Source organism: Macaca fascicularis, chromosome 8 (genome assembly GCF_037993035.2).
Source record: "Macaca fascicularis isolate 582-1 chromosome 8, T2T-MFA8v1.1".
NCBI lineage: Eukaryota > Metazoa > Chordata > Mammalia > Primates > Cercopithecidae > Macaca > Macaca fascicularis.
The window spans coordinates 104200120-104224112 of record NC_088382.1 but is presented as its reverse complement, the minus strand read 5'-3'; the positions used below and the strand labels follow the sequence as shown (position 1 = coordinate 104224112).

Below are 23993 nucleotides of genomic sequence, written 5' to 3'. Positions count from 1 at the left end.
TTATTGTATCAGTATGTAACCAATGGATCAAAGTTCAAACTGGTAGGTAGGTATGAAATCTTTTGAATAAACAGTTGTGCTGTTTTCCTTTTTTGTACTATAATATTTATTTTTATTTTTTATACTAGTATACATATATATAAAGTTCAGTAAAGGTAACTTTTCATTGTCTCTATTTCTTCTCTGGTCATTATAGTCATTTATTTCATTTCTTTTTCTTTTTTTTTTTTTTTTTGAGATAGGGTCTTGCTCTGTCACCCAGGCTGGAGTACAGCTGTGCAATTTCAGGACTCACTGCAACCTCGACCTCCTGGGCTCAAATGATCCTCCCACATCAGCCTCCCAAAGTGCTGGGATTACACATGCATGAGCCACTGTGCCTGACCTATTTCATTTCTTGATAATTAAAAATGATCCACTTTGAAAGACTGAGGTAGGCAGATCAATTGAGGCCAGGAGCTCCAGACCAGCCTGGCTGGCCAACATAGTGAAACCTTGTTGAAACCTCGTCTCTACTAAAAATACAAAAATTAGTCAGGCATGGTGGTGGGTGCTTGTAATCCCGGCTACTTGGAAGGCTGAGGTGGGAGAATCACTTGAACCCTGGAGGTTGAGGTTGCAGTGAGCTGAGACTGCGCCACTGCACTCCAGCCTGGGTGACACAGTGAGACTCCATCTCAAAAAATACCAAAAAACAAAAAAACAAAAAACCCACTCGTGATGTCAAAAATGCTAGATGGCCCACCCGTGATGTCAAAAATGCTAGATGGCCCACCTCCTCTCTCCTGATCCTTCCCCTCCTTCTCCTTGGGTTATTTGTCCCAAATTCACCATGTTCCTGCTATTTTTTTTTTCTTTTGTTTTTGTTTCTGAGACAGAGTCTCACCCTATTGCCCAGGCTGGAGTGCAGTGGCACGATCTCAGCTCACCACAGTCTTGACTTTCTGGGGTCAAGCGATCCTCCATCCTCAGTCTTGCAAGTAGCTGGGACTGCAGGTGTGAACCACCATGCCCCTATAATTTTTGTATTTTTTGTAGAGACAGGGTCTTGACATGTTGCCCAGGCTGGTCTCAAACTCCTGAGTTCAAGTGATCCTTCCTTCTCAGCTTCCCAAAGTGCTGGAATTACAGGCATAAGCCACCTGCATCTGGCCAACATTAAAAAATAATATTAATAGATGAAAATGACACATCTTTTCCAAGACTTGGTAGGTTGTATTAGTTAGTGTAAAAATGTATTAGCAAAATTTAATTTCATTTGACAAATATAAAAGTCAAAGAAGGGGTAAATGTCTTAAAGAAAATCAATTCGGTTTCATTCGATTCAATAAAAAATTGTTAAGGATAAACTATGGGCCAGGGACCCTGATGGATACTGGGAGTACAAAGACGAAAAGGACATGGTCTCTGTTCTCAAAAGAGCCAGTGGTGAAACACACATACACAGGTCCTTTTAATATAATATGCTAGGTGCAGTGTTAGAGGTAAGCTCAGACATATGGAAGAACTTACATTACTTACCCAGCAAATTCAGGAAAGCCTTCAGGGAGGAAGTGAGTTGAGCTTTGAAGAAAGAATAAAATTGGGCTGGATGAAGACACTAAGAAATGCAAGGCTGGCAGGGGCTCAGGTCCTGAGCAAAGGCTCAGAGGTGTAAACTAATATGGTCTGAATATCACTATAATATATATTAATATGGTATGTGTGCAGAAAGCCTAAGAAATTGGATAGAACTAGAACATAAATATCAAGGCAGAGAGAGTGATAGGAGACAAAAAGAGGGAGGAATGTCTCGATGGTCTTATCTATGATGCTAAAGAACCTGGACTTTCTGCTGGGGTTGGTTTTAAGCAAAATTGGATTTAGATTTTAGAAGCCAGGTGGCCAGGTGTGGTGGCTCATACCTGTAATCCCAGCACTTTGGGAGGCCGAGGTGGGAGGATCACTTGAGCTCAGGAGTTTGAGACCAGCCTAGCCAACATGGTGAAACCCCATCTCTACTAAAAATACGAAGATTAATCAGGTGTGGTGGCTCATGCCTGTAATCCCAGCTACTTGGGAGGTTGAGGCAGGAGAATGGCTTGAAGCCGGAAGATGGAGATTGCAGTGAGCTAAGACTGCACCACTGCACTCCAGCCTCGGTGACAGAGCGATACTCCACCTCAAAAAAAAAAAAAAAAAGAAAAATATTTTAGATGCTAGGTTTAGTGGCTCATGCCTGTAATCCCAGCACTTTGACAGGTCAAGAAAGGATGATTGCTTGGGACCAGGAGTTCCAGTTCAGCCTGGGAATCATAGTAAGACTCCATCTCTACAAAAGCATTTTAAAATTTAGCGAGGTGTGGCCAGGCGTGGTGGTCACGCCTGTAATCCCAGCACTTTGGGAGGCTGAGGCAGGTGGATCACCTGAGGTCAGGAGTAACCAGCCTGGCCAGCATGGCAAAACTCCATCTCTACTAAAAATACAAAAATTAGCTGGGCATGGTGGCTCAGGCCTATAATCCCAGCTACTCGGGAGGCTGAGGCAGGAGAATCGCTTGAACCTGGGAGGCAGAGGTTGCAGTGACGCGAAATCGTGCCACACTGCACTCCAGCCCAAGCAACAACAGCGAAACTCCATCTCAAACAAAACAAAACAAAACAAAACAAAGCACCAGGTGTGGTAGCATGTGCCTGTAGTCCTGGGTACTCTCAGAGGCTGAGGAAGGAGGATGGCTTGAGTCCAGGAGGTTGAAGCCGCAGTGAGCCGTGATTGTGCCACTGTATTTCAGCCTGGGCAACAGAGCGAGACCCTGTCTCTAAAAAAAAAAGTAAAAAGTACTAGGTTTTAGATAGTCTACTGTGGTGAGGTGGTGGATGGCTTAAAGAGGGACAAAACTGGAGGGAGGCAGTGTAGTCAAGAGACTAATGAAATAATCTGATGAAAAGGTGAGAAGGGGACAGGCACGGTGACTCATGCCTGTAATCCCAGCACTTTGGGAGCCTGAGGCTGGTGGATCACGAGGTCAGGAGTTTGAGACCATCCTGGCCAATATGGTGAAACCCCAATCTCTACTAAAAATACAAAAATTATTTGGGCATGGTGGTGCGTGCCTGTAATCCCAGCTACTCCGGAGGCTGAGGCAGGAGAATTGCTTAAACCTGAGGGGCGGAGATTGCAGTGAGCCGAGATTATGCCACTGCACTCCAGCCTGGGTTACAGAGCCAGACTCTGTCTCAAAAAAAAAAAAAAAAAAAAAAAATGTGAGAAGGGATTGAACTTGATGAAGCCAGTGATATTCATCTTTGTAAATCCAGTGCCAGCTATAATTTCTAGTATAAGGAATGAGCTAAAATAATATTTACTAATTGAGTTAAATTTATGTTTCCTCTTCTACATTCTAATGAAATCTCCATCTTTTGGCTTTAGAACCACACTTCTAGTGACCATTTTAATGCATACTGGGCTTCTAGACAACGATTCCATAAGTACTTTGTACAAAATATAGCAAAAGTATATATAGTGCTAAATAAAATTAATTAGAAAACCTAACATGATAATAATTCATTCCACAAATATTTATTGCTCTTTCCCACACTTTGCTTTTTTCCTGGACCAAGAGATCTGGATAAGAATATAGATTTTATTTTGTTTATTTATTTTTGTTTGTTTTTTTTTTTGAGTCAGAGTTTTGCTCTGTCACCTAGGCTGGAGTGCGGTGGCGCAATCTCGGCTTACTGCAACCTCCGCCTCCCAGGTTCAAGGGATTCTTGTGCCTCAGCCTCCCAAGTAGCTGGGATTACAGGCATGTGCTTCCATGGCCAGCTAATTTTTTGTATTTTTAGTAGAGATGGGGTTTCACCATGTTTGCCAGGTTGGTCTCGAACTCCTCAGCTCAGGTGATCTGCCTGCCTCGGCCTCCCAAAGTGCTGGGATTACAAGTTTGAGCCACTGTGTCTGGCTGGAATATAGATTTTAAAGCATTGTTTTCAATCACTGCAACTAAAAATAAAAAAACAAAAAACTGAAGCCAGATGGCCTATCAACTAAGTAATACTCAGTGCAGGAAATAAGCAAATCTGCAGCTGTCATTGCCTATAAAAGATTAAATACCTTGCTGGGTACATGGTATGCACACAATAAATACTTGTTGATTGATCTGTTGCAAGATGTTTTGAAGAGTTCATGCAACTAGTTTAGTGTGAAATTAGAGTTTTATATGAATGTACAACTGAAGACCAAGGTGTCAAAATGGGGAGAATTAGGAGGAAGCTAGGGTGTGAAGTCAGGAAAAGAACAAAAAATCATACACAGCACTATAACAGGTTAGATTATTATTGTGAACCCTGAAAAATCTAAGACAGGTCTCAGTTAACTTTATTTTGCCAAGGTTGAGAATGCACGCACGTGACACAGCCTCAAGAGGTCCTGACCACATGTGCCCAAGGTGGTCAGAGCACAGTTTGATTTTACACATTTTAGGGAGACATGAGATATCAGTCAACAGATGTAAGATGAACATTGGTTCTGTCCGGAAAAGACAGGACAACTCAAAGCAGGGAGGGGGCTTCCAGGTCATAGGTAGGTAAGAGACAAATGGTTGCATTCTTTTGAGTTTCTCTCTCTCTCCTTCCTTCCTTCCTTCCTTCCTTGCTTCCTTCCTTCCTTCCTTCCTTCCTTCCTTCCTTCCTTCCTTCCTCTCTCTTTCTTTTTTTTTGACAGAGTGTCACTCTGTTACCCAGTCTGGAGTGCAGTGGCGCAATCTTGGCTCACTGCAACCTCTGCCTCCCAGGTTCAAACAATTCTCCTGCCTCAGCCTCCCGAGTAGCTGGGATGACAGGTGCATGCCATCATGCCATCTAATTTTTGTATTTTTAGTAGAGATGGGGTTTCGCCATGTTGGCCAGGCTGGTCTTGAACTCCTGACTTCAAGTGATCTGCCTCCCTTGGCCTCCCAAAGTGCTGGGATTATAGGTGTGAGCCATTGCACCCAGCCCTTTTGAGTTTCTGATGAGCCTTTCCAAAGGAGTCAATCAGATACGCATTTATCTCAGTGAGCAGAAGGGTGACTTCAAATAGAATGGGAGGCAGGTTTGCCCTAAGTAGCTCCCATCTTGACTTTTCACTTTAGCTTAGTGATTTTGAGGCCCCAAGATTTATTTTCCTTTTACAAAGGCTTTCCATGAGTATTCCTCTCGCTTCCTCCCACTTCCTCCTGTAGAATCCATTTCTCTAATCATTTGCATGCCCTTCCCAACATGCATCAAGACCTTCAACGCCATATTAGAAGGAAGCAGGGAGAGAAGTCCAGCCCCCTTTGGCAGTTAGCTGAAAAACAGGCTGCTTGTCTACTTAATGAGCATGGGAAATGGGAATCTGAGGACAGAGATAATCATTTTTACAGAAATGCTCCAAGTGAGAGCCACTATAAGGTCATGGAGACAAGGATATAGGTTGGCCCAAGGCTGCAGGCACAAGAGACCCCATAGGACGGAGGTGAAAGTTGGTCCCACGCTAACGCATTTTCATTAGAACAGAAATGAAGGCAAGGTTAGGCATCCACGGAAAGACCGGTTCACTCCACAACCCCAAGGATGGACAGGGGGCCCACTGTTCACTCCAGTATCTCCTCTGTTCTCAAGTGGGTAATTGTGATGAGATGGGACCAAGGTTAAGAGTACACAGTAAGACTGGTTCATTCCAGAACCCGAAGGATGAATAGGGGACACTATTCAGGATAACAGGAAAATAAGAGGGGGCATCTTCTTTTTCCTTTTTTCCTCCTCTGTTCTCTCTTTGCAGGTGGGTAGTCACATCTCCATATCACAGGACATGCCTCTCAGATGCATTCCCAAAAACCAGGAAAACTTTGATTCCCCCAAACCTTAAAATTAAAAAAAAAAAACAAAACTAATTTTCCTTTGGAATACTGTTTGGCCTAAAAATAGACTGGGAGAAAATTACAAAAGTCAGCCTTAGAACTCCGCGCCCTTATGCAGGAAATCTTCAAGTTTGCCTCCGCAGTTTTTATAACCATGTCCAACAAGGAGGACAGGGCTAAAAAGAGGAGGGACCAGAGGTAGACTCAACTATTGGCTGCTTCACAAGCTCTCCAGCCCCCTCCAGGTTGCCCTCAGAATACCCTCCCAGGTCACCGCCATTGGTGCAGGAAGCCGGGCACTAGAAGGCAAACTGCCCCAATGGGGTAAATGGGAAAAAAACCCCACATGGCTTGCCCCCTCTGCTACAAGCTTGGGCACTGGAAACAGGACTGCCCTGAGGGCCAAACAGTCCCTGGGGCAGAATCCCAACCCCTGATGACCTTGAGCTGAAGGGGCTCTCTGCTCTGGCTGACTTCCAAATCAGACATCACCATCAAAAAAAGAAAGCCAAGGGAAACTCTGGAGGCAGCAAGTAAAATGATAAATTTTTCTTTTGGGTTCAGGAGCTGCCTACGGCCAGGTGTGGTAGCTCATGCCTGTAATCCCAGCACTTTGGGAGGCCGAGGTGGGCAGATCACCTGAGGTCAGGAGTTCAACAACAGCCTGACCAACACGGCGAAACCCCGTCTCTACTAAAAATACAAAAATTAGTTGGGCATGGTGGTACGTGCCTGAAATCCCAGCTACTCTGGAGGCTGAGACCGGAGAATCGCTTGAACTTGGGAGGCAGAGGTTTGATGAGCTGAGATTGCACTATTGTACTCTAGCCTGGGCAACAAGAGTGAAACTCTATCTCAGAAAGAAAAAAAAAAAAAAAAAAAAAAAAGCTGTCTACTGTGTGTGCTAATCTTCTCTGAGCAACTTTCCTCCAAATCCTTTTGGGTAATGGGGGCAAATGGTGCCCTTTCTCTCCAAAAGAAAAGATTCACAACCCTTTGTGTCAAGATGGTGCTTGCTTAATATTTACCTGAACTCTAAATTCACGTTTCCTTCTAATAGCCCTATTACTCCTGGGAAAGCTACCTAAATCTTTAACCAATAATTTCAACCTAGATAGTTCTACTTCAGAGGTTTGGAAATAGCCCACACTTATTCAGACAAGTTCTAGAAAAAAAAAACTAACCGAGCAATCTCTTGAGCAGGGGATAACTTCTACCGTATATAGATAACCTCCTTATCTGCTCCCCTTCACAACAGAAATTGCACAGCAACATGTAGTGAAACCATAACCTCCCAAGAGAAGGAAAATACTTTTTTTTTTTTTTTTTTTTTTGAGAGAGTCTCGCTCTGTCACCTAGGCTAGAGTGCAGTGGCACAATCTCGGCTCACTGCAGCATCCACTTCCTGGGTTCAAGCAATTCTCCTGCTTCAGCTTTCCAAGTAGCTGGATTACAAGCATGTGCCACCATGCCCAGCTAATTTTTGTATTTTTAGTAGAGACGGGGTTTCACTATGTTGGCCAGGCTGGGTCTCAAACTCCTGACCTCAAGTGATCTGCCCCCCCCTTGGCCTCCCAAAGTGCTGGGATTACAGGCGTGAGCCACTGCACCTGGTCAGAAAATGACTCTTGTCTACTTTAAAGGTTATAAAGGTAAAGGTATTTTTGGTAAGGAACATTATAAAGAAAAGATATTTTGTGTGAGAGAGGATCTTGTATGATGCATTCTTGTCCTAAAGTAAAATGACTAGTTGTTTAAATGGGGGAGATGCTTGGGATACGTTAGAGGGTCCAGGCATGTCATGGATGGTCTATGTAAGTTGTAAGAAGATTTGTGAAAGGGAATTTATTTAAAATGTAGTTTTAAAGGGCATTAGGCCTGCTAAATGCTTCATAAACTGCTACTATGACTCTTAACTGTGCAACTTGCCTGCTTTAAAGCTAGGTAAGGCCTGGGGACATACAGAATTAGCCATGCCCCCTAGCTATGCTGCAAAGAGTCAGACCTTATCTGCACTTCTGTCTAGCGTCCTAGGCTCCACATCTGGTACCTACCAGGTTTTTCATCAAAAGTAAAAGTTGCTAAGCATTAACAATGTAACATGTACTTGAGAGTATTGGAAAAACAGTTTTACATGTAAGATGTGTAGGGAAAGTAGAATGTATTTTGGTAAAAGAGTATACGAAGGCATGGGAATGTGGATTTTTTGCTTAGTTTAGAAGGCTAAATGATTGTTTTAAGTTAGATAGAAAAAAGCTGAAGGTTTAAGCAAGTTGTGGAAGGTTTGTGAAAGATTAATCTTGTAAAAGAAATTCTGTGTAAACATATTGGCTAAAAGTAAAGAGGTATTATTCAGTTTATCTGTAAATTAAATATTTGGATAAAAGCACAACAGAGTTTTATTAGAACATTGATCTGGTCTTAAACAAAAAAACTAAAAAATTATAAAATGTTTATGAGAATCTTACTTCATGGTCAAACTGATTAAGATTGGATAGATTTGTCTATTAAGAACTGGGTTTGACATCAATAGTATTAAACAATGATGCAAAGTGGGTCTCTGTTTCTTGTAATCAAACCATTCTAAACTGAAACAACTACTTACAAAGTGTTCCTATAAGCTCAGTGGGACATGTCAATCAAATAAAATATGATAATGATCTTAAATGAACCAACAATAGTATTGCAGAAATAAAATACAAATATAAGAAAGATGGCCAGGCACAGTGGCTCATGCCTGTAATCTCAGCACATTGAGGGGTCGAGGCAGGAGGATCCTTTGAGGCCAGGAGTTCCAGACTAGCCATAGCAACATAGCAAGACCCTGTTTTTACAAAATTAAAACTTAAAAAATTAGCCAGGCATGGTGGTGCATGCCCGTAGTCCCAGCTATTCTGGAGGCTGAGGAGGGAGGATAGCTTGAGCCCAGGTATGCAAGCTGCAGTAAGCCATGACCACACCACTGTACTACAGCCTGGCTGACAGAATGAGGCCCTGTCTCAAAAAAAAAAAAAAAAAAAGGAATGAAAGAAATAAGAGGAGACTAGAAGCAAAGAGTTCATTAGAAAAGTTATTAAGATAATTCATAGGAGGGGGTTAAAAGTCTGAATTTTGGCAGTGGAAATGGAAAAGAAAGGAATGAGAAGAGACATTAACAGGAAAGAAGTTATGAAATTTTGGTTAAATAATGGTCTCTAATGATTACCATGAGTGCCTGAAACTCAATGTTTACTGGTTATCTGACAGTCTAAAATTCTAGTTCACATCAATGACAGAAATAAAGGGTGAACAAGATCATGAGTTGAAAAAGTAGAGGAAACCCCAGACATTGCATGGTTTTAGGCTTTAGCCCTACCACTCTCGCGAGCCTCCTGTCTAGGAGAGCCATTAGTGTCTCAGGATGTCATATAATTGAACTCATACTGTATGTAGCCTTTACAGATTGGCTTATTTTACTTAGAAACATGAATCAAAGTTTTTTCCATGTCTTTTTATGGCTTAATATCTTCTTTCTTTTTAGTTTTGAGTAATATTCTATTATCTAGATATAACAGTTTATTTTTCCATTCACTTACTGAAGAACATTTCTGTTGCTTCCAAGTTTTGGCAATTATGAATAAAGCTGCTATAAACATCCATCTGCAGGTTTTATGTGGATAGGAATTTTCAGTTCCTGTGGGTAAATACTAATAAGCATGAATACTGGATTGTATAGTAAGAGTATGTTTAATTTTGTAAGAAACTGACAAATTGTCTTCCAAAATGGTTGTACCATTTTGTGTTTCCACCAGCAATTAATAAGAGCTCCTGTTGCCCCACATCCTCACCAACATTTGGTGTTGCCAGTGTTTCTTACAACATCCTTGTAAAAGTAACTAGTAAAGTTTTGCTGTGGGTTTTTTTTTTTTCCCATAGGGTCTTGCTCTGTCACCCAGGCTGCACCACAGGTATATGCCACCATGACTATTTTTTTCTTTTTTCTCTTTCTCTTTTTTTTTTTTTTTTTTTTGAGACAGTCTCACTCTGTCACCCACGCTGGAGTGCAATGGTGTGATCTTGCTCACTGCAACCTCTGCCTCCCAGATTCAAGTGATTCTCCTGCCTCAGCCTCCCGAGTAGCTGGGATTACAGGCCTGTACCACCACACCTGGCTAATTTGGTATTTCTAGGAGAGAGGGGGTTTCACCATGTTGGCCAGGCTGGTCTCAAATGCCTGACCTGACAAGATCCACCCGCCTGAGCCTCCCAAAGTGTTGGGATTACAGGCGTGAGCCACCGTGCCCAGTGTATTATTATTATTATTTTGGTAAATAAAACGGGGTCTTGCTTTGTTGCCTATTGCCCAGGCTGGTCTTCAACTCCTGGGCTCAAGTGATCTTCCCACGTCATCCTGCCAAAGTGCTGGGATTACAGGCATGAGCCACTGCATCTGGCTGCTGTTTTAACCTAAGAAGTGAAGAAATTCTTTACCTAAGGAAATCCTAAAACCACTCACTAAGTAGTAGAATTAAAATGGGATAAGGCACCAAGCTTGATCAGTCAGTAATAAAGCTATAGCGCCCATGATCTGGCAGTGATACAGCAATTCCAGTTTATAGTAAAGATCAGAAAGAATAGATGACCTTATGAAACTATAAGTTTGTATAACAGGTTTAGCAATTAATAATTAATAAAGTATACACTTCTCCTGCAGTCTGCAATGGACTCCCCAGCAGGTGGCGGTAGATTGCAACTGGGCCTTGAAATTGCCTGAGATTTTCATTTCTGGCCTTGTACTAATAAAACATTTGCCTGGCATCTAAATGTTCTTTTTTTTTTTATTTTTTATTTTTTATTTATTTATTTTTTAAGACGAAGTCTCCCTCTCTTGCCCAGGATGGAGTGCAGTGATGAGATCATAGTTCACTGCAGCTCAAGTAATCCTCCCCGCTCAGCATCCTAAGTAGCTGGGACTACAGGTGTGCACCACTGCACTTGGCTAATTTTTTTTTTTTTTTTTTTTTTTTTTTGGAGAAATGAGGTCTTGCTATAAAGTTTCAACATGACTTTTGAAAGCCTCATTTCCCCCCCTTTTTTTTTTTTTTTTGAAATGGAGTCTTGCTTTGTTGCCCAGGCTGGAGTGCAGTGGTGTGATCCCGGCTCACTGCAAGCTCTGCCTCTCGGGTTCAAGCGATTCTCCTGCCTCAGCCTCCCGAGTAGCTGGGACTATAGGGCTGTGCCACCGGGCCCGGCTAATTTTTATTTATTTTTATTTTTTGTATTTTTAGTAGAGATGGCGTTTCGCCATGTTGGCCAGGCTGGTCTGCAACTCCTGACCTCAGGCAATCTGTCCACCTTGGCCTCCCAAAGTGCTGGGATTACAGGTGTGAACCACAGCGCCTGGCTGAAAGCCTCATTTCTTAAAAGAAAATTAACAATGAACTTCATTAAAATAGCTGAATTTTTAAACTCATCATCTTGTTCACCATTTATTTCTGTCATGGGTATGGACCAGAATTTTAGAGTGTCAAATAATCAGTAAATATTGAGTTCTACATGCACATGCTAATCATTAGACCATTATGTAACCAAAATTTCATAACTTTTTTCCTTACGTGTATTCTCATTCCTTTCTTTTCCATTTCCACCGTCAAAAATCCAAATCCAGACTTTTAGCCCCCTCTTATGAATTATCTTTTTTTTTTTTTTTTGTAAGACGGAGTCTTGCTCTGCTGCTGAGTGCAGGGGCGCCGTCTCTGGCTCACTGCAATCTCCGCCGTTCTCCTGCCTCAGACTCCTGAGTAGCTGGGACTACAGGCGCCCGCCACCACGCCCAGCTAACTTTTGGCATTTTAGTTTCATCGTGTTAGCCAGGATGGTCTATATTTCCTGACCTCGAGATCCGCCCGCCTCGGCCTCCCAAAGTGCTGGGATTACAGGCCTGAGCCACCGTGCCCGGCCGAATTATTTTAGTAACTTTTCTAATGCTCTCTGCTTCTAGTCTCTCATTTCAATTAGTTGTAAACACCATGGGAAGAGTAAACTTTCTGATAAATATTTTCTTTAATTTTATTCTTCTTTCAAAATAGTCAATGCTCAGTTTCCTTTTTTAAACAAAATTTAATCAATTAATTTTGAGGTGGAGTCTCTCTGTCTCCCTGGCTGGAGTGCAGTGGCATGATCTTGGCTCACTGCAACCTCCGCCTCCCAGGTTCAAGCGATTTTTCTGCCTCAGCCTCCCAAGTAGGTGGGATTACACGTGCGTGCCACCATGCCTGGCTGAGTTTTGTATTTTTAGTAGAGATGGGGCTTGGTCATGTTGGCCAGACTGGTCTCAAACTCCTAACCTCAGGTGATCTGCCCGTCTCGGCCTCCCAAAATGTTGGGATTACAGGCATGAGCCACCACGCCTGGCCTCTTTATTTCTTTTTAGTTTCTGTTTTTGAGACAAAGTCTCACTCTGTCACCCAGGCTGGAGTGCAGTGGCACGATCTTGGCTCACTGCAACCTCCACCTCCCAGGTTCAAGCAATTCTCCCACCTCAACCTCCCGAGTAGTTGGAACTGCAGGTGCATACCACCATGCCCAGCTAATTTTTGTATTATTTGGTAGAGACAGGGTTTCACCACGTTGTCCAGGCTGGTCTTGAAATCCTGACCTCAAGTGATCTGCCCATCTCAGCCTCCCAAAGTAAGGGGATTACAGGCATGAGCCACCACACCTGGCCAGTGCTCAGTTTCAATTCTTCAGTTCATTCCCAGGTCACAAGACAAATTCCACAGTGGAATTAAAGGCTTTCCTCCATCTGACCTCAACTGACCTCTTCCATTTTGTCTTTAGTGCCTTCATTTAAAGTTATCCACTCACTGAACATACTAGTCTTTCTGCCTTGGCTCAAATTGTTATACTCTTGAATGTGTTGAACTCTCTCTCCTCTTCTCTGACCATCTTAATTCTTATATATCCTTCAGAAACTATGTAGTTCAAACTCTTTTCCATGCTGGGCAAGATGGCTTTTGCATATAATCCCAGCACTTTGGGAAGCTGAGGCGGGTGGATCGCTTGAGCTCAGTAGTCGGAGACCAGCCTACGCAACATGGCAAGACTCCATCTCTACAAAAAAATACAAAAATTAGCCAGGTGTATGGCTGTACCAGTAGTCCCAGATACTTGGAAGGCTGATGTGCAAGAATCACTTGAACCTGGGAGATCAAGGCTGCAGTGAGCTGGGATCACACCACTGCCCTCCAGCCTAGGCAACAGAGTGAGACTCTGTCTCAAAAAACAATCACCAAGCAACCACAAAAAAACACCCCCCACACAAAAACAACAAATTCCATTTCCATAAGGAGTCACTGACCATCCCAATTCTCATTATTCACTCATTCAACAAATACATAAAGCCTATCATATCCAGCTACTATTAGGCAAGGGAATACAACCATGAAAATGATGTAGTCTCTTCCTTCAAAGGGTCTGCAGTTTCTGAGGAAAGGTTAATTATAATACAAAAATAAGTGACATGATAAAATATACAGTAATAGCATACAGGAACCCCTATCTCCTATTGGGTGTGGTGAACAGGAAAGTTTTTCCAAGTCCTGAAAGATGAATAGAGTTAGCTGGCAAAGAGGAGACAAGGGTATTTCAAAATGAGGAAAAGAACACGATTAGAAGCAGAGAAGCATAAGAAAGCACTTTGAGGCCGGGTGCAGTGGCTCACGCCTGCTAATCCCAGGACTTTGGGAGGCCGAGGCAGGCGGATCACGAGGTCAGGAGATCGAGACCATCCTGGCTAACACGGTGAAACCCTGTCTCTACTAAAAATACAAAAAATTAGCCAGGCATGGTGGCGGGCACCTGTAGTCCCAGCTACTCGGGAGGCTGAGGCAGGAGAATGGCGTGAACCCGGGAGGCAGAGCTTGCAGTGAGCCAAGATCGCGCCACTGCACTCCAGCCTGGGTGACAGAGCAAGACTCCATCTCAAAAAACAAAAACAAACACAAAAAAACTTTGAATCTGAAGACCAAAATTAAAGCAAAATAAAACAAGCATTCTAAACACTTAAGAAGTTTCTAAATGCACACTCTTAAACTCTGTACTTAAGCTGGGCAATGAGTTGGTTAAATCTGTATTTTGTTTGTATTTTTTTAGAAACAAGGTCTCACTCTGTTGCCCAGGCTGCAGTGCAGTGGTGTGATCTTGGCTCACAGCAGCCTTGAACTCTTGGGCTCAAGTGATCCTCCCTCCTCAGCCTCTGGAGTAGTTGGGACCACAGGCACACACCACTGTGCCTGGATAATTTTTAAATTTTTTTGTTTGTTTGTTTTATAGAGACAGGGCCTTGCTTTGTTGCCATGGCTGGTCTCAAACTCCTGGCCTCGAGGGATCCTCCTGCCTGGGCCCCTCAAGATGCTGGGATTACAGGCATGAGCCATGTGCCTGGCTATCTTTCTGATATTTGTATTTTATCTCTGCAACACTATTGGTGGTTCATTTCAGATCATTATCATATTTCATTTGGTTGAAATGTCCCACTGAGCCCATAGGAACACTTTCTAAGTAGTTGTTTCAATTTAGAATGGTTTGTTTGCAAGAAACAGACTTGGGGTTTACAACAAGGAACATTAATCTCAAACAAGATCAGTAACATGGTTGGGCATCCCTCAGTGAACCTGCTTCTGGACTCAGGGCAGCTTTGTCATCTCAGTATAGGTGATCTTCAACAGTCATTCTTGTCTAGTCGTTTGTCGTTAATTTGGCTCAGCTCCATTCCATGTATCTATATCCTCTGTACTACTACCAGCTGGTAATTTCACTTGAGCCTCTCATTGTTCAGTCAGGCCACACATCAGAAGTTGCTGGCCAATTGAGAGCTCCCTCCCCACCTTGTGCCAGGTGACTATTCTTGGCCAAATTAGCTGGAGATGGGAGACCAGGTGAAGTCCACTGCACAACCTGCAGAAGATTTACATAGGAGTAGACTCCCTGATACAGGAGGGAAAGTGGATCCAGAGAGAGAGAGGGAGAAAGAAAGAAGGAGAGAGAAGAGACAGAGAGGAGAGCCCAATTAATATTTGCTCATCAAGTAACATAAAGTTCTTATGTAAAAGCAACTTTTTAGACAGCTCACTTCATGCTACTGGCCGTCTTCAAATCTACCTAACCTTTGTATTTATGCTTAAAAATTGTTTTTTAAAGAAAGAATAATCCAGCCAGGTGTAGTGGCTCATGCCTGTAATCCCAAAGTTTTGGGAGGCTGCGATGGGAGATCGCTTAAGCCCAGGAGTTCAAGACCAGCCTGGGCAACATAATGAGACCCCTGTCTTTACACACACACACACAAACACACACACACAGATTAGCCAAATGTGGTGGTATGTGCCTGTAGTCCTAGTTATTAGGGAAGCTGAGGTGGGAGGATTACTTCAGACTAGGAATTCAAGGTTACAGTGAACGCTGATTGTGCCTCTGCACTCCAACCTGAGCAACAGAATGAGACCTTGTCTCTCTCTTAAAAAAAAGAAAAAAAAAGGCCGGGCGCGGTGGCTCACGCCTGTAATCCCAGCACTTTGGGAGGCCAAGACGGGCGGATCACGAGGTCAGGAGATCGAGACCATCCTGGCTAACACGGTGAAACCCCGTCTCTACTAAAAATACAAAAAATTAGCCGGGTGCAGTGGTGGGCGCCTGTAGTCCCAGCTACTCGGGAGGCTGAGGCAGGAGAATGGCATGAACCTGGGAGGCGGAGCTTGCAGTGAGCCAAGATTGTGCCACTGCACTCTAGCCTGGGTGACAGAGCAAGACTCCGTCTCAAAAAAAAAAAAAAAAAAAAAAAGAAGAAGAAAAAAAGAATAATTCATAAGGCTTATGTCACTAGTCTTCAAGAGTACAGAAATAAAGTGAAGAGCAAGTTTAGATTAAGCTACAATTGCTTGTAATTAAGACCTAAAAGTTACAGAAGTTACTTTTCTGTGTATTTCTCAGAGTTTATTGATTTATTATTTTAGAGGTGAGGTCTCACTCTGTGGCCCAGGCTGGAAAAGGTTTATATTATGCCCCAACATGCATGGTTAAGCTCTAAGAGGGAGATAGGGTTTGCAGCATTTCCCAAATGATTTTTGATCACAGAAACCTTTTTCTTCTGTGGGGCTTCTTGAGGGAACATGATTTGAGACAGTCTAGATCTGCTGAACATGGTACAGCAATTACATAAAGAGAAAAGGCCATGTGTAAGTCATATGGTCCGCATACTATGGGCCTGGTACTGGATGGTGGAACTGAACCACAGAGCTTTGCCTGTCTTTGAAATAGGTAGGATCCCAGAAAGGTGTATTCATGACTTTCTGAAAAAACATTTGGAAAATAGCTGGGGTCATTCAATCTTTCAGAACAACTGGCACTAATGGGTATGCTTATTTTGAGATATATCTGTATATAATAGTTTACAGTCTGTGTTTCTTAAATCTGTAGGTAATCTCTGGACTACATAATGAAGAATGATATGGAAGTGTCACAGCAAACCCTTGGCCATGGAAAATTATAATCAAGTCTCATAGAAAAACGGGGCAGCTGTTACTTTTGATTGGTGCCTTCAGAGAGGCAGGCAAATGGAGGCCCATTGTGTTCCTGATGCCGGATGAATGTCTTGCAGCTGGCTGTCTGCCGGACTCCCAAATCAGTCGTTCTTTTCCAAGAGAACTGTTGATGTACTCGGTCTCAGGAGAAGTTAAAATGCTTGGCAGTTCACTCAGACCTTCCTCTTGCTCTGTATACTTGTGTAAATGTCAGTCACCTTGAAAGGGAGCTCATCTGTTATCAACATTGGAATTGTGGGCTGGTTACATTTCTCCCACCACCTTTGTCTTTTTTCTCAAGTTGTTCCTGGCAAGTATTCAGACTTTTATAAATTGCTTTTCACACTGAAGACAAATTTTGTTTTTCTTCAAATTGCTCTTTTCACTGTCAGGTGCTGGAAATCAAAGAAGGAAAGATACAGTAGCTGGTAAAATAGCAGTAGCTACTATGGGCTGGTTACAGAGCACCGTCCTGGGAGACTTTATGATCTGATGAGCAAGAGAGACAAAAATGAAAGAACAAAAACAGAAAAGTACAATATAAGCATTTGACATATAAATTATGTGCAATATATAATTCTATATGGGATCTGAAATAGGACAAAATAAATTAATTTGTTCAATAAGTATTTTTGAGTGTTTAGTATGTGCCATGTACTAGGGATGTATTAATGAACAAGATACAATCACTACGTGGGAAGCAGCTCAGAGGCTAGAAGAGGGACACTGACCTCTTCTAGCCACAAACAAGTTGGGTACTAAAGCTTAAGCTGTGGAATATACTCTCACAAATGAGAGAATATCAAGTCTCCTGAGGGGTAGGAGGAGCCACTGGGGGGAAGTAGGTACGTATATACCATATTTGGTTTACGCATTTATTTGCTGATGGATATTTGAGTTGTTTGTACCTTTTTGGCCATTGTAAATAGTGCTGCTATGAACATGCGCATATAAGTATTTGTTTAAATACCTACTTTCAGGCTGACACAGTGGCTCACACCTGTAATCCCAGCATTTTGGAAGGCCATGTCAGGAGGACTGCTGAGGTTAGGAGTTAGAGATAAGCTTGAGTAACATAGTGAGATCTCCCCACCCACACACACACCCATTCTAAACAATTAAAAAAATTAGTAAGACATGGTGGCATGTGCCTGTAGTCCCAGCTACTCAAGAGGCTTAGGTGGGAGGATCGCCTGAGCCCAGAAGTTCAAGGCTGCAGTGAACTATGATCATACCACTGAACCCCAGCCTGGGCAACAGAGCAAGATCCTGCCTCATTTAATAAATAAATAAATACCCATTTTCGAGTCTTTTAATATATACCTAGCAGTTGGACTTGGGGTTATACGGTAATTCTATGCTTAACTTTTTGAGGAACCATCACACTGCTTTCCACAGTGGCTGCACCATTTTACATTCCCACCAGCAATGTACAAGAGTTTCAATTTCTCCATGTCCTTGCTAATACTTGTTATTTAAAAAAAACTGTAACCATCCTAATGGATATGAAGTGGTATCTCACTGTGTTTTTTTTTTTTTTTTTGAGACAGAGTCTCACTCTGTTGCCAAGGCTGGAGTACAGAGGTGCGATCTCGGCTCACTGCAACCTCAACTTCCCGGGTTCAAGAGATTCTCCTGCCTCAGCCTCCTGAGTAGCTGGGATTACAGGCATGCACCATCAAACCCAGCTAATTTTGTATTTTTAGTAGAGATGGAGTTTCACCATGTTGGCCAGGCTGGTCTTGAACTCCTGACCTCAAGTGATCCACCTGCCTTGGCCTCCCTAAGTGCTGGAATTACAGGTATGAGTCACCGTGCCCAGCCTCACTGTGGTTTTCATTTGCCTGTCCCTAATGACTAAAGATATTGAACATCTTTTCATGTGCTTGTTGGTCATTTGTATACCCTCTTTGGAAAATGTCTGTTCAAGACCTTTGACCATTTTAAAATTGGGGGGTTTGTCTTTTTGTTGTTGAGTTGTAAGAGTTCTTTCTATATTCTGCAGAGTAGATCCTAATTAGATATATAATTTGTAAATACTTTCATTCTGTAGGTTGTTGTCTTAGTTTGTTTGTGCTGCTATAACAGAATATCTAAGAATGATTCATTTATAACAAACAAATTTATTGGCTCACAGTTCCAGAGCCCAGAAGTCCAAGATCAAGGCACTAACATCTGGTGAGGGCCTTCTTTCTGCATCACATGGTGGAAGGCCACCACACCCAGCTAATTTTTTTGTATTTTTAGTAGAGATGGAGTTTCACTATGTGTTAGCCAGGATGGTCTCGATCTCCTGACCTCGTGATCTGCCCGCCTTGGCCTCCCAAAGTGCTGGGATTACAGGCGTGAGCCATCGCACCCAGCCTACCTCATCTATTTTTGACAAGCTAATGACCTCATTGAGACAACAGAAACCATCAGAGAGGAACTCCCTCATTTTCCACATAGTATATCCTCATCTGCATTTGTACCCATGGACTCTTTCTTCCCCTGGTTACCAGAGAGTAGGTGTTTCTTTTAGCAAAGGTTACTCTTTATTTGGCCACCAGGTACCACTTCTACCTATTAAACACTTTGCTGTCTCAGATGTCCCCTCTGTCTCTTCATCATCATGGTTACTCTCCTCATTACTTTGTTCCCATAATTCTACACACTGTTATCCCTCATGTTAAAAACACTATTTCTTGACCTGACAGGCTTCCTCCAACAAGCATCACATTTCTTTGTTCTATGCAACAAAAGTTTGTGGTATTTTTTGCAATTTTATAACTTTATTTGATGTGTTTGATGATCAGTGGTTAGTTGTCCATACTGACTGTAGATTTTTCAAAGTGGTAACATGTACATAGGTAACCAAAAGTATAGAGCTCGTTTGGTGAATCTTCATCTTCATTATGTTCCGGGACAACTGCACGTGGATACGGTATGGGACATTACTTATTCCTTCGGCCCAGACAGCTTTGTTGAGCCTGGTATCAATGCGCACATCTGGAACTCTCATATCCTTCATGGCAAATTTCTGGATCTCTTTGAGTGGAGGGGCATGCTTCTTTTTTTCTTTCTTTTTTTTTGAGACGGAGTCTCGCTCTGTCGCCTAGGCTGGAGTGCAGTGGCCCGATCTCAGCTCACTGCAACCTCTGCCTCCTGGGTTCAAGCGATTCTCCTGCTTCAGCCTCCCGAGTAGCTGGGATTACAGGCCCTCAGCACTACGCCCGGCTAATTTTTGTATTTTTAGTAGAGACGGGTTTTCACCATGTTGGCCAGGCTGGTCTCGAACTCCTGACCTTCTGATCCGCCTGCCTCGGCCTCCCAAAGTGTTGGGATTATAGGCGTGAGCCACCGCGCCCGGCCGAGGGGCACGCTTCTTGAAGTCCACTCCATGGATGTGTTTGTGAATGCTGATGGTGTATTCTCGGGTCACCACCTCGTTGAAGGCAGAACTGCCCTTTTTCTTCTTGCCACCCTTCTTTGCAGGAGCCATTCTGCCAGGCCCAAACTGGAAAGGAAGGCAACAAAAGTTTTTTGAAAAGTTATTTATACAACTTTTCTCTACTCCTCGGTTCTTATTTACCCGTAAAAATTCTATTTTTGCTGGGTGCGGTTGGCTCACACCTCTAATTCCAGCACTTTGGGATGTCAAGGCGGGTGGATCATGAGGTCAGGAGATTGAGACCATCCTGGCTAACACGGTGAAACCTCCTCTCTACTGAAAATACAAAAAATTAGCCAGGCATGGTGGTGGGCACTGTCTGAGGTCAGGAGTTCAAGATCAGCCTGGCTAAAATTGAAACCCCATCTCTACTAAAAATACAAAAATTAGCTGGGCATGGTAGTGCACGACTGTAGTCCCAGCTACTCAAGAGGCTGAGTCAGGAAAATTGCTTCAACCCGGGAGGCAGAGGGTGCATTGAGCACCCTCATTGCTCAGGTGGTGGGTGCACCAAAACCTCAGAAATCACCACTAAAGAACTTTTCCATGCAACCAAACACCACCTGTTCCCTCAAAACTATTGAAATAAAAATAAAAATAAAAATGTAAAAACAAAAGGGTATCAAAGCTAAGAAAATCAGACTGTAAAATGACAACAATAAAAGCACTATATAGTACATTTGTTAAGGCAGAGCTTAGGGGAAAATTCATATACATAAATACATATAGTAATAAATAAAAATATGAATAAAAATAAACATCAGTGGTAGAAATTAGAAAGAGAACAGCATATAAGCCTAAACACAGAAGAAGGGGCGGGGCAGGGTAGCTCACGCCTATAATTGCAGCACTTTGGGAGGCTGAGGCAGGAGGATTGCATGAAGCCAAGAGTTTGAGACCAGCCTGGGCAACAAAGCAAGACCCTGTTTCTAAAGAAAAAAAAAGCAAGAATCAGAAAACAGAAAAATATTAGAAACAACAAATATCAATGCAACAACAAATAATAAAAGATAAACTATAGCTAGCTAATAGAGGAAACTGGATGGCTGAGGAAGGATGTGGATAGGAGACTTACTTTAGAAACTCATTTATTATTAAATATTTCAGACATACCAGAAGGTACAAACAATAATGTAAGGCATGCTTGTGAAATGAACACTAACCTAAATAATAAAACATTACCAAGGCATGTGAAGCCTTTCTGTTCTTCTCCATTACATCTCCCTCCAGTTCACCACTACCTTGAAATTTTAGTCATTCCAATGCATGACTTTATAATTTCATGACATATGTACACTCCTAAACATTTATATTCTTTCCCACGTTAATTATATAAATGTTATTTTACATTATATATTTTTTATTTCCTTTTCTAAGAGATGGGTGTCCCCACTGGCTGCCAACTCCTGGGCTTAAGAGATTCTCCTGTCTCAGATTCCCCGAGAAGTTGGGACCACAGGAACACGCCACCGCACCCGGCTTGCGATGAGGTGTGTTAAACTTGTTTTGTTTAGGTTTTTGTCTTTTTTGTTTTTCCTTTTTGTGAAGAACGGGGACTCGCTATATTGCCAGTTCTCCAGCTCCTGGGCTCAAGCGATCCTCCCGCCTCATCCTCCCTAAGTGCTGGGATTACAGGCGTGAGCCAACGCGCCCGCTAACCCTGTTTTTTGGGATTTTTCATGCTAGTAAATATAGTACTAGTTCATTCTTCGTACCTGCTATATACTATTATATAAATACGCCACTGTTTAGTTATTACTTCTGTCAATGGCACTTATGTTTCCTGTTCTTTTGCAACTTACGAAGTTTGCTATGAATATTCTTGTATTTGTAGATACGTGGGCGAGAATTTTCCTAGAAGAGGGGTAGGCACGTGTAATTTTACAAGCTATTTCCTAGTTGCTCTGCTAAGGGTTTGTGCCATTTAGACTACCAAACCGCCGTGTTTATCTCGTTGCTCAAAAGCTCAACACCCGACACGAGAGGCTTACTTTTCATTCTGCCTCCTGTTTTATTGTTCCTGGTACTTCACGTTATACAATTCCTCGATTTTTATTTCAATTACTCCTCACAATCAGCCTGTGGGTTAAGTACGATTTTTCACATTTTACAGATAAGAAAACAAAGAATCTCTTCATTTGTTGAGACAACAGTTTTTCTTCTATTTAAATCAATGTCTTACTTTTCAACCTCGCTCACTGTTATCTTTTTGCGCCCAGCGCTGGAAAAAGTGGGACATCCCCTTCGGTGGGTGTACGGGGTTGGTATCCAAAGTTGGCAGCTTTCCCTCCCCTTCCTCCACCCTCTCCAAAACCCCGTCTCCGCGCTTCGCCACCCGGGGACAGCTGTGGCTCTGTAAAGCGGCGGAACGACAGGGTTTGAACCACTGGAGACCCCGTAGTTCCCATCTCGCTTCCCTCTGCCCCCCTCTGCGTCTGGGGGCGCCCTCCGCCGCGCTGGAAAAGGCGGGGCCGGCAACTTTGGGCAACAAGATGCGTTGGGATAGGCCGAGGTTTGCGGCGCTAGTGCTCTGGTCACCGGAAGTGCCGCTGTTTCTCCCTCTCCTGAGCCGCTGTGGCCGAGGCTGGAGCGCTGCCCCGGAAGTTCTCCCCCCTGTTCCCCGCCCGCGGCAAACATGGCGGTGGACTCGGCGATGGAGCTGCTATTTTTAGATACTTTTAAACACCCGAGCGCTGAGGTAAGGCTTGGCGACTTGATTCTGACGCTGCTTCTCGACTTGGGACCTTTACAAAAAAACCGTTGGGCGTCCTCGACTTTTCCCTCTGCAGATTACTTCTTTAATTTCTCGCTTACACACAGACACCCTCCCCCGAGCGGTGTGAGCATCGCGTCTGAGGGAGGGCTGCAACAGCCTCTTCATTTCCTTGCTTTAACTTGGACCTTCCGTGCCTTTGGTCGAGTTGGCTTTTCTGCTTGCATGGCTTTATTTTTTGTTTTTCCTATCAGGTTTGGGCCGTGAGAAGGATCAGGGTTCTCAGGTTTACCTCAGATGGCATTTGGGAGGGGTCTTGATTTGACAGTAGTGTTTGACAGTAGTGCCGGAGTCTGAGCAGCTTACGTTGGCTTCGTGGTTTCCGAATCACGATGTTTCTAAACCCTTTCTCTTTGGCTCCTTTTCTGTCGGGAGTTATGTTCCCCAGTTGTGACACTCATTCGGTTTAGGATTACGGTGCTCTCTAATTTGGCCTGAAACTTTAATACTTGTCACTCGGAAAGATTTCACACATTAGGAATGAGATGCATTCACGGAGAATACTTGCGAAGAGGGGAGCATTGAGAGAAGTATAGTTAAACTCATCAGCAGACATGTCTTTTGAGGGCGGGGGCGGAATGTTGTGGAGTAATATTTCTGTACAAAATTATTTGAACGCCCCTGAATGTACAATTGACCCAGCAATATGTAAATTAAACATAGCTGGTTAACTAAAGATTCCTGAAAGCAGACCAAAAATGAACTCGAATGAAGTCTACGGAGAAATTGTTCCCCCCCCCCCCCAAAAAAAAGTGGACTTCACATTTCTCTGTCTTAATGTAAGCTTAATCAATTTACAGAACTGTTCTTTCTTTGGATATTATTTTTTTCCTTTTATTTGTGTCAAGTGTGTTCTTGTATCAAGCTTTTTGAGGATACATATAATTTCTTTTCTTCTCAGTTGTATCTCCAGTGCCTCTGTTAGCAAAACGTAGGTGCTCAATAAATATTTGAATGGAAAATGTTTAAAATGTTCTTTCTTTTGCAAGATAGTAATGATAGTGGGTAGTGGTTGTATCATAATGCTTTACCTGGCAAAATAGAAAGTTGATAGCTGTGATCTAATTTAACGAATGGTTTATAGGTTTATAAAAGTCAAAATTTGGAGAACTTCGAGTTAGCATTTCTTACTGACAATTAATTTATGGTCTCACATTTCATGTGGGTCAGTGTCAGTTAGCACTGTTTGTTCAATGACTATATCTCTCTGACATTCCAGCCAAGATTTAGAAAACCCTCAATGGAGACAATAGTTGGATCAGATCAAACTTATCATGTGTATAGAAATAGAGGACAGTTAAATTTGAAGGAGCCTGGCGCAGTGGCTCATGCCTGTAATCTCAGCGTTTTGGGAGGCGGAAGCAGAAGGATTG

General features: G+C 42.8%; 1 protein-coding gene and 1 long non-coding RNA gene across 6 annotated transcripts in view; one reads left to right on the top strand and one right to left on the bottom strand.

Annotated features, from left to right (window-relative positions):
- Positions 1-19168: 19168 nt before the first annotated feature.
- Positions 19169-22284, bottom strand: LOC135964778 (uncharacterized). 3 transcript variants are annotated; one of them, XR_012416535.1, is made up of 4 exons: positions 22030-22220; positions 21839-21926; positions 20682-20776; positions 19774-19913 (listed from the first exon to the last, which is right to left on the bottom strand). It is a non-coding gene; the product is annotated as an uncharacterized lncRNA (long non-coding RNA). The 3 variants fall into 3 exon arrangements; XR_012416534.1 differs by lacking the exon at positions 20682-20776; XR_012416533.1 differs by lacking the exons at positions 20682-20776; positions 21839-21926 and having other exon boundaries at positions 19169-19913; positions 22030-22284.
- A 178-nt stretch (positions 22285-22462) lies between these two features.
- VIRMA (vir like m6A methyltransferase associated) overlaps positions 22463-23993 on the top strand; it is a 64802-nt gene continuing 63271 nt past the window's right edge. For all 3 annotated transcript variants that reach the window (XM_005563715.4, XM_045398509.2, XM_073999094.1), the window contains exon 1: positions 22463-22545. In XM_005563715.4, the coding sequence (XP_005563772.2) occupies positions 22483-22545 (63 nt within the window). In that variant the 5' untranslated portion in view covers positions 22463-22482. The remainder of the gene's footprint in view (positions 22546-23993) is intronic.